Source organism: Acyrthosiphon pisum, chromosome X (assembly GCF_005508785.2).
Source record: "Acyrthosiphon pisum isolate AL4f chromosome X, pea_aphid_22Mar2018_4r6ur, whole genome shotgun sequence".
Lineage (NCBI taxonomy): Eukaryota > Metazoa > Arthropoda > Insecta > Hemiptera > Aphididae > Acyrthosiphon > Acyrthosiphon pisum.
The window spans coordinates 112,990,774-113,002,160 of NC_042493.1; the positions used below are offsets into that span (position 1 = coordinate 112,990,774).

Genomic DNA, 11,387 nt, shown 5'->3' on the forward strand with positions numbered 1-11,387 from the left:
TTATAAAATAAATATTATAGGTAATATACCTACCTATTATACTATTATACATAAATATATTTTAGTATTTTGGTGAATGGTAATTTTAAAATTATAAATATTTTAGTGAACAATTAAAGATCCTACCTAAAAAATAAGATTATTTTTTAAATGTTGTTTGATAAAAATAAATGAATTCTGGTCTTACTATATAAATATTTATAAGAAATAAATTATCACAAATCACAGCTTTACTCTATACGTCATATCATATTTTAATTATAGACTATAATATAGGGAATATAGTTAGGAATTATATATTCTAATATTATTCATAGGTACATATTCATGGATTGTCCAAATCATTAATATAAGGTACCTAATACATTGTGGATAGGTAAACATAATTAATTTAAATCAAAACAATAAAATTAACATAACATAATTGCATAATTGTTAAACTGCAGTATGGTAGACAGTACTACTACAGTAGAAAACTTACCTGTTTCCGTATGTGATCTCTAACAAATGACATCGTTAAACAGTTTAAACTCTTAATTAGTTAACGTAAACTGCAAAAGTAATAATGTACAATGTACATTTGTTAGAACGTGTATTCGAATTTAGAGCGATTTATAACCTAACTTTCAATTAATATTGGTTTGTCATAAACATAATGTAATGATGACAATAATATGTTCGGTATAATTATCGTGGTAATGACGCCAATAGAATTAAATTCTATTGGCGTCATTTTAATATTTATTTATGTACTTTTAAAACAAATAATTATTGAGTGACATGGGACGACATCTACTTTATAGTATCGAAGCAATCGAACATAAACTAATAGCTTGGCACCCTTGAAATTTAAAGAATGCAACTCAACGTACAAGGTTTCTTATCACTAGCCGCCCGAAAAGTAATCACCTAGCTTTGGTCACCCGACTTCACACACGTAGTACAAAGGGCAGAATAACTCACTAGGTGGCCATTATAAATATTATAATATATTGTGATCAGTAATAATGGTAAACAGTTAATATGGAAATAATATTATCACTACGTCTTGTCCCGGAACTCGTGTGCTTTTGCACTGTCACGTAATTTTTATCATTTCGTTTACGCGTCTTGTGAGATTTCAACACTTGTCGACGATTATTCGAGCACGAGCGAAAGGTTCCCACGTGCGGGTATTGCAATTTACAACAAGTAGGTATATAATTTTTTTTTTTTAAATGGTCTTACCTTTTCGGCAATCTGATCCAGTGTTCGGAGCGTTCACTAAAAAATTGAATTCGATCACGTTCGCGTTCATTAAATTTCTATGTACTTATAGTTTAACTACCTACTATTACAAAATCGTGTAAATCATAATATTATTGTTGTTTTATGTCTACCCACTGGGATTTCACGTAGGTATTTTGTTTTTATAACTCGTACCTATTATATTATATAACATTATAATAGTATTATCACATATATATATAGTAAATACACATAAACGTTTTAAAAATCGTTAAGATTCATTAAATATACAAACGTCGTTCTTGCCCATGTTCTATTTGAAAAAAAAAACAAATGACATTCACTCATCGTTCACTAAATATGAGCTACGTTCTTTCCAAACACGGGTCTGATCGCATAGTGAACGTGGCCCTGTATAGTGTACCTTTAGTCGACGGTTTCTCAATTAAAAAATATTGTACTTACAACCTGGTACACATTAAACATCTCGTTATCTATGAGATTGTATTGCATGTCGTAAATCTACTAGTATCAATATACATAATAACATGCACAGACTTGGTGTCGGCCTGGCCCATAAAACAGTTTTTAAAAATGCTTACCAAATTTTTTCCTTCAAAAATACATTTATTCAAATTCTGATTTTTAGAATTTTTAAGTATACCTCAAAACTATATTATATTAAAATTCCTGATATTTTTGTACTACTATTAAAGAGTGTCCTGTGGCAATACAAACTTCTATTTTTCAAATGAAAATTTCCTTTTTTACTGCAAATTAATTAGCAGATGATGTTCATGTAGATTTAGATATATCTAAATCAAAATTCTAATAAGTAGCTGCTGAGTTATTAAAATGTTTATACTAAGGATAATAATCCTTAAATATGGTTTTACAATAAAAAACTATAAGTACCTAATATTAGATTTAGTCATACCTATTCACTATACCTTCCTACTTAATAATTTTTAAAAATAATTTATCTTGATAAATCAATGGTAATTAGTACTAACTGCTAACATTTTCAAATCATCTAAGCCCCCAAATCTACTAAGCCAATTTCCAGTATTCAAAAATCTACAAGTATATTTAAATATTCTATAAATCAGAATTTGGATATAATATGTCCAATTTTATTTATGTAAAAAAGGAGGATAAGCATACTTAAATAATAGCTCTGTATAATAGTTATGCCAAGCCGAGAATCATTTGTTTAAAAATAAACTATGACATTAACTAATATACTACAACTAGCTATTAAACAAAAAAATAATAAATTAACAAGAAACAAAATTATAAATTTTAACTTAGAAGACAAATCCATAAGCTATAAGCATAATATTATTCAAGTAAACTTTCAAAAGTAAAATGTCCAAATTTCTACATTGTTTTATATTTATAAATATATATTTATAGGTATAAATGATGTATAGTATTATATATAATGCATAGTTTTGTATGCAACATTTTCATGATCACTGATATAAGACTTAACAAAACTTGAAAATCTAAAAACACATCCTCCTACATATAACTTTACATTTGTACTATTATATTGACCTGCTCACACTGTAACACTATAATAGGTAAAGTTAGGATGTTGATGACCTAAAAAACACACAAAAATGTCCTAAAAAAAGTGCAAAAATGCCCTAAAAACTTCAAAAATGACCTTAAAAATTATCTAAAATACTAATTAAGTAAGTGAAAAAACTTATTTATAAATAATAATTTTTATTAGAGATATGGGTATAATAATGGGCGTAATAGTAGAAGCATTTAAATAATTTATAAATAAATTTCAATACTAAAAATACATTAAAAAGTAAAATATAAATAAAAAAAAATTACATTAAAAATATTTTCATTATTACTAAAAATGTCTATGTCAATTTAATCTTGTTTATCGGATTTATTCCATACAATTTATAAATCTAATACTCGATAAGCGTGTATGATCGGCGTATGTCTGAAAGAGCACACGTTTTATCAATATATAACACTCGAAGAGTAAATCTTATCGGAACGCGATAAATGTAATCACAACAAAAACCCCACAATAATAATATTAAAATTATTTTTTACTAATAGTCCAAATCCAAAGTTAGATTTTAAATAAATTAAATTTGTTCCCAAACTTGGGTGTAATATTTGCCCTAAAATCTATAATTTGTGAAAAATGCCCCACATTGTATAAAAAGTACAAAATATGCCCTAAAAGATGAAAAAAATGACTTAAAAATGTTGAAAAATGACGTTAAAAACAAAAAAATGCATTTATAGGTAAAAATGCAAAAAATACAAAAAAAAATGCAAAATAAAATTAGAATATTCTGCATCAAGGGAGCATAAAACAAATTTTTAGCTAGGATAGCATTGAACAGAATAAAAGGGAAAAAATGCAAAAGTCATCAATATCCTAACTCTAATAATAGGCAAGTATCAGATCCTGTAAAGAAATATTGTGCGAGATGAAATATGTATATAAATACTTTACAGGGTTCTTACTCCCTAAATAGACCAGGCACAGTCCAAATTTGCCACCCAGCGGCCATGTTCAGGCCGCTAATAGTATAATAAGTAGCACGGTATAATGAATGTATAATAGTACCTACCTATGTAAATTATTTATTATGCTTTTAAATATCAATTTTTTTTTTTTCTTGTAATACCTACCTAACTATATTGAAAATTATATAATATAATAAATTGCTTTATTTTGCACAATTTTGATATCAATCAATTTTGTCATTTCTCTTCTTAGTGTTAACATGGATTTGTTTTTTGGTTTGCAGTCGATAACAATACATTATATTGGTGTCTTAACAATTAATAAATATGGGTCAATTTGAAAGTACAAATCGCACCTACAACAGCAATGATGAGCTTATTAATGCATTAATTAAGAGAGAGTGTATACACTCAATTAATGTGGAAAAAGTGTTAAGAAGTGTCGATCGAGCATTGTATTATACCAATGATAATGAAGAAGACCCCTACGGAGACGTGGATTGGCAATTGGGAGATGTTTATCTGTATTCACCAAGTGATTATGCTACTGTTTTAGAATGTTTGGATCTCCACAATGGTCATAAGTTTTTAAACATTGGTTCTGGAATAGGGTATTTTAGTACTTTAGCCGGTCTTTTATTGGGTAAGCTTTATCTCAATATTTATTCATTGTACTCCCAATCCAGTAATACCCTTTAAAGTTTAAATTCATTTCAACATTTTTCCTTAATTTTATAGGTGTTAATGGAGTTAATCATGGCATTGAAATTAATGGTTCCTTGATAGATATTGCATATCAAAAGTTGGAAGTATTTAAAAGAAATTCTGCAGCAATTGATTATTTTGAATTTTGTGAACCAGTATTCATCAAAGGTATAATAAAATTTTTTCATATTAGTTAAATAACTATAAGTACTCACAAATAATTAAAATCCTATGAAAAAGGACTGATTCAAATGTTTCAAAAATAGGTTATAACTAAAAAGTCTCTTGAAGATAATAGTATATAACATTTACTTTACAAAATCCATTTTATAAAATAACTTACAATAAATTTAAAAAGCCTGGGAAGTTGTTCTTCTGTATAATAGTAGTTGTAGAGTCTTCTTTTTCATTTAATAGTGTGATACATGCGATAAGTTTGATTTCAATGATAAGTTATTGTATCCGACAGTTACTATTTCCAAGGATATTTTATTAAATCTGTATATTGACATTATATTCTACTATTCCGTGCTACAAAATGATGCAAATCACTAATGCATATAAATTATGGAACTTTGCTGTCTCGAAGCCAAATTACCAATGCCATCTCATCAGTCCTGTAAAGAATACTTTTAAAAAGTACTTGAGTAAATACTCAAATACATTTTTTTTTAAGTATTTAAGACACTACTCAAATACTTTTCAAATACTTTTGGTTTTTAAAGTGGGTTTCTAATTATCGTAATATAAACACATAGTTAGTAGGTAATCTAAAGTTATCTAATAGTTTTAAAGAGAATATTGTTATTCAAAATTCAATAACTTTATTTAGAAATCTGGTTTTCACAAACCTTTGGGCTTCGGCTAAAACAGAAATACAGAATATTAAATAAAACTATTATTCTATTATTGTAGTTGACAAAAATATTTTTCCAACCAATTGTTTCGAATAAAAAAAAAATGTTTGAAATAAAAAACCAAAGTATTTAATACAAAAAAAAAGTATTTAAAATACCATTCAAAATACTTCATGCTGAAAGTATTTAAAAATCTATTCAATACTTAAAAAAGTATTCGAATACTTTTACTCAAATACTTTTACTTAAATACTTTACAGGACTGCATTTCATGACCAGTATATGTATCTGAGAATATGATTTTTTCCGATGTACTTTAACATAAAGAAAACTGACTGGTTATCTTGAGGGGTTGGATTCAAAAAGATTAATAAATTTAATTTTCCCTCATGTTGCATTGTCTTGTAGCACCATTGTCTTATTTTTATTAGTCATATAATAGGCTTAACTAATTTTTGAGAAAAACATACTCTAATACATAACCTATATTACATATTAATTTTTATTAGGTTTAATAATAGTATATCATGTAGTATTATTATTATTAAAATGTCATTGTATAATGTACATATAGGAAATGCATGTGAACTGATGCCAGTGGGTTACTATGATAGAGTCTATTGTGGAGCTGATGTACAACTAGAGGTATCTTCATTTATGGAGGCTCTCATTAAAGTACTGACTATAATATAATAATTAATGATAAAAATAAACAAACTTTTCTTTTCTGTATTTAGATTGGTGGTGTATTAGTTATGCCATTGAAAAGTGTCCTTGTAAAAGTAACGAGGAACAGTGAACACTCGTGGACCAAATTTCATTTCACTAACGTATCGATGCCAGATCTTGTTGTGGCAGAAAAAAGTAGTAGTATAAATGTTTCAAAGTTTCGTAAGTTAACACATTGTATACTGAAAATAAATAAATTTTAATTTTTTGTATGTTTTTCAGCTACTGTTGAACCATTGAGTTTACAAGAGTTATGCAGATCATACATTCGTGCATCTATACGAAATTGCTTGAATGAAAGTCAACCTGGCTTGCAAATGCTCACTATATGTAAACCAAAACCAAATAAAAGTTATGATCAAAAATGGTTTGATGACACTAAAAGTGAAATTATTCGTTTACAAAACTATCTAAATGAGATTAGGGTTTTGAGAGAGGAAACATCAGATCTGGATTCAACTTCTGAGGATGAGGTCATTGAAGAAGATAACAATGGCGATGATGTTGATGTTGAAGAAAAAAATACAAGTGAACAGTGTGATAAAAGTTTACCTAATGAAGTAATGAACGATTACGATACTGATGATGAAATTGCTGAGGAATTTATAAAATATCGTTTTCTGAGCAATCGCAAAGAAAATGAGTTGAGTAAACTTCTGAAGATTAAAATTAATCTGTTACCTGTACCAGCTAAGCTCAAAGTGTTTCTCAACTATAATAGAGATGATTAATTTGAATTTGGCTGCAAATTAAATAACAAAACGATAAATAAAAAATAGTGATAACTATTAATATGTAACTATTTTAAATTATTAGATTTGTTTTTAATTTTAAACATTGTTATTTACTATACACTATATTTTAGGTTTTTATAAATTATGTATCACTAACAAATTGATTTTTTTTTTATATAATAAAATTATGATATAGCATAGACCAGTGTTTCCCAAACCAACATTTTTTTGATGGGTCACGAATCGCGGTTATAATTTGGATTAAGGTTATTTTAGCTATAAATTGATACCTCAATATTGTATGATAATAATGTGAAGTCCGGCTAGTATTGTAGAATGTACAACATCGAGTAGCTCCTTGTATGCTTCACAGAGAGGCACTTATGTAAAAAAAATGTCAACTGAATTAAATAAAGTTGTTAATGAATCTGTTAAAATTATTAATTTTATTAAATCTGGAACATTAAATAATAGATTGTTTTACAAACTCTGTGAAGAAAATGTTAAATCACTTTTATTTCACTCAGAAGTACGTTGGCTCTCTTGGCGAAAATGCCCCGAGTGCAATTTTGGTGCAGTCAATGTGTTAATATAATGTAAACAATGGTGCAAGGAACGGTGCTATGTCGGTTCAGTGCACTGTGTTTTTGGTCAAAATGAATACCGATTATTTACATGGGTTTGACCGTGCCCTTTAGGTACTAGTTTCGGTTCACATACCGTGCGGCAGTGTAAACTAGATAACGAAATATACCGTGCTTTTTATAAGCAACATACTGTGTAATTACCGTGGTATAACACCGTGCACACACTGAATATGCTTCAGTGTTATAACCGTGTATACACTGAAAATTATTTAGTTATATAACTGTGCATACACCCATTATTTTACAGTTCTTTAACCGTGCACACCCTGCAATTCTTTAATTTCATTCTATAATTGCCATTTGTTAAGAGGATGCAACCCGGATATTTATTTTCTCCCTCTTACAAGTGCATAACATAGAAAGTTTACGTTAAGATGACGTTTAGCTCTGTTAGTTTAAAATTTAGAGTGAATCGACCTGTTATGAAATTTGATGGTAAGAACATTATTTATGTTGGTATGTTTGATTTTTACAATTGTTTAGTTTTTTAGTGAGCTGTGAGCATTTTTAATTTACGCTATATTATACATTGTGGAATTTTTGTTCATCAACAGAGGTTTTCTAAATCCGGATAATGTTTCTGTAACAATTTATTAAGCTGTTCTTTTATTGATGCACTAAACGATGAGTTACAACCAATTTTCACAAAAAGAAAAGATTCATTCGATTATATATATACAATTTTAAACAAATGAAGTTTTCGATAAAATAAAAAATGAATGATTTACTAATTCCTCTTTATAATCTATGTTATCTTCATTTGGTTCAGATATATATTTTTCAACAATCTCTAACTCATCAATAGTTTTTACAGGAATAATATTTATCAATGCTGACAGCAACTTAGGAATTGGCATTGCCAAAGATCTAACTCTAGAGTCGGCCTTCATTATTACTTGCATCTTGTAGTCTAAATTTTCAATTGACTATATATTTGACTATTGGATTTATTCAACATTGTAAGCTGTATCATCATTTGTTGTTGAATGGACTTCTGAGATTTATTTTTTTGAATAATCAAAGACTTCAAATCTGAAATACTTCGAAAACAACAGCTTTCTAAAATAAAATAATTAAATATTATTGACCAATTAAAGATTAAATAATAATTTTAAATAGCTAGGTAGGTACCATTTGAATCATCAACTTTGGAAGTATCCAAAATATCAGTATTTGAACTGTTATCAATAATATTAAAATAGAATATTGGTCTGTCAAAAAGTCTTCATTAGTTGCATCGTTTATGAAACTTGTTAGTTGATCCAAATTTTGGCTACTATGTACATTTTTGTTTGTAGGAGTTTTTATATTTATAGGAACTAAAAAAAAAAAATTGCAATGGTTAAAAAATAAAGAATAAATCGGTAATAGCTGCATATCTTACCTGAATCTACCTCAGTGTTGTCATCAAGATTAGGAACATTATTATTTGAATCAGAAACTGCAGAATAAACAAACAATAGCTTTTAAATATATACCCATTTATTATGATATCAGTTAAAATATAAAAATTAGGTACCTATAAATAAACTTTTAGTTTTATGAGGATACTCATAATCTTTAGCAGGTGTCTTTAAAGACGTTTCTTGCATGCAATTTACATCATCATGAGTATCCTTTATCTTGGAAGTAGAAGAAATACTATCACCCCCAGAACTATCTATATTAAAAATGAATAAATTATACCAATGAATTGTTTTGAAATTAAGATGAAATAAAAAACAATGTATTAGTGACTCTTAAATATACTTTTTATTATCCTCTTTGTGATTATAATTGTGTTCAAGTTTTCCACAGTGTTTATATTACCATCATCATCTGAATTTGTTACTTTAATAATAAATACAGTAATGATAAATAATTAGTAATTTCATCATCATAAACATATTATAAAAAATCTATATATTATGTAACTGAAATGTTTAGTTACAACCTAAAGTGTTTAAAATTAATTTATAAACTTACATAATATATTATCAGCTTTAGAATAATATATTTTTGTTCCTCTTTCATTTGCACTGGTTACTACATTTCAACACTTTATATATATATTATTATATAACCTTTAAAAAAATTATATTATTATTATATTAATAGAAATAAGTAATAAATTACCAGTTGAATTGATCAGACTTGTTAGTGGTTTTGGGAGACTATAACTAAACTCTTTTTGTATATCACGTGCACATTTTGGCATTATTCTCCTTTTTTTAGGTGATGGATATTTCGGAGATAAATAACTTTTAACATAGTAATTTTCATCAGATGAATCTTTTTTAGACCAAACCTTAGACACTGCTTTTGATTGTAATACCTTTTCTAATTAAAAATAAAAATAAAAATCATAAACAAACACACTTATTTTATTCAAAAATATTATACTTACTAAACGACCCTGCTACAATTAATACTGGATAGTATGTGCTGGATAGTATCTTCATTAGGTATTAAACTTTTATTAATCATGTTTTCTATCTGCAATGCAGTGAAAGATATATTTTTATTATCTGTTTGCCAATATGGAAACCAGCACATCATTTCTTTATTATTAATTCATGTTTCTGGGACATGTTGAACCTCATAAGTGGAATTGAAAATAACAACATACCATGGCCTATAAATTAAATGTAAATATTAAAATCAATCAAAAAAAAATTAATTAATTCAAATTCTAACATACAATCTTCAAACTTACTTCAATAAGTCTGTAATCATTCGTTAGGTATTTAAACAAAAATATGTTGTAATAGACAGTTGATCTATATTAGGTGTAGGTACCTTTGAAAACTATACAATCATATGATTCATCATACTTTATACTTATCTACCACATTTGTATTAGATTATTTATTTTTAGTGATTAGAAATCAAAAATTATTATTTATATTATAATAATATTTAATTTTAATTTTTAATAATTATTACTATTTTAGTTGATTATTATATATTATAATATAATATAATATAATATATATATTATACACAAAATAAAACTAAATTAATACATTATTGTAAAAGCAACAAAGGCATGACAACAGATCTCGTCTCATCATCTAACATGGAGAAACGAATCATTTTTTCTCTAATGTCAGGTAATTTTCACTACTGAAGATAACTAAGTTGTGAAACTAAATGTATGTTTAATAATTCTGAAGAACCGAGTATATTAAAATATTCTACAACTTTCTCAAATTTTTGTGGAATAATCAATATGCTTTGATCTAATTGTGAAGTTGCAATATTGTCTATTAGTACTAAATCACCACTTTTCATTTTCACACAATTATTTGCCTTGTTTAATTTTAAAACAAATTTTTCTGTTTTCCATCCTGTAAATTGAGGTTCACATACATCTTGAATCATTGGTAATTTTAATAAGTTTGAGAAACACTGGCCTAGATGGCAATTTAGACATTTATTCACCTTTGATACTCATTATATTAATATACATGAAATTAACTAACTAGTTTTATTGTTTTATTGCAATTTTTAATATTTAGGCAATTTCTAAATAATTTTAAAATTGTGAAACTATTTCATCATTCTGTAGAAAATAAGATATTTTTACATATTTTAGCAAAATTGATTTATTTGTACGTTTATTTACTATTTATATAATATAAAATGTAATATATGTATGTACTATCCTAAGGGTATCTATATGTGATTATATATAATATGTACCTATGTGAGCTTTAGATTACAGTGATGCCCAACCTTTTTCCTTTGACGGGCCACTTTGGTAAGCAATTATCTTCAAGCGGGCCACAAAGTATAAAAGTAGATACAAAAAAAATCTTATATATTGGACTTGTTTTCTTATCTTTTATTGTCTACTGAAAAGATTATGAATTGAGGTACACATCTTAGGTACACCATTAGTTAAATCAGTACGTTATTTTAGGTACACGGGTGATAGCGATATTTAATTGTTAAGTTTCCGTATGAAAATGTCAGACAGAAAAAAAAGCAAATAT

General features: G+C 26.8%; 1 protein-coding gene across 2 annotated transcripts; it reads left to right on the forward strand.

Annotated features, from left to right (window-relative positions):
* The first annotated feature begins 953 nt into the window (after nucleotides 1–953).
* LOC100163416 (protein-L-isoaspartate O-methyltransferase domain-containing protein 1-like) lies at nucleotides 954–6,825 on the forward strand. 2 transcript variants are annotated; one of them, XM_016806235.2, is made up of 6 exons: nucleotides 954–1,191; nucleotides 4,023–4,381; nucleotides 4,477–4,611; nucleotides 5,875–5,945; nucleotides 6,038–6,191; nucleotides 6,252–6,825. In XM_016806235.2, exons 2-6 carry the CDS (start codon nucleotides 4,066–4,068, stop codon nucleotides 6,758–6,760), a joined length of 1,185 nt encoding a protein of 394 aa, XP_016661724.1. In that variant the 5' UTR covers nucleotides 954–1,191; nucleotides 4,023–4,065; the 3' UTR covers nucleotides 6,761–6,825. The 2 variants fall into 2 exon arrangements, with proteins under 2 accessions (XP_016661724.1, XP_008185263.1); XM_008187041.3 differs by having other exon boundaries at nucleotides 955–1,191; nucleotides 5,875–5,975.
* The last annotated feature ends 4,562 nt before the right edge of the window (nucleotides 6,826–11,387 follow it).

Excerpts from the sequence above, each read along its gene's own strand:
- LOC100163416 (XM_008187041.3), top strand. The coding sequence starts at position 4,066 with ATGGGTCAATTTGAAAGTACAAATCGCACCTACAACAGCAATGATGAG. Across the intron at positions 4,382-4,476 it reads TTTAGCCGGTCTTTTATTGG|GTGTTAATGGAGTTAATCAT; the intron begins GTAAGCTTTATC and ends TTAATTTTATAG. Across the intron at positions 5,976-6,037 it reads TTATGGAGGCTCTCATTAAA|ATTGGTGGTGTATTAGTTAT; the intron begins GTACTGACTATA and ends TTCTGTATTTAG.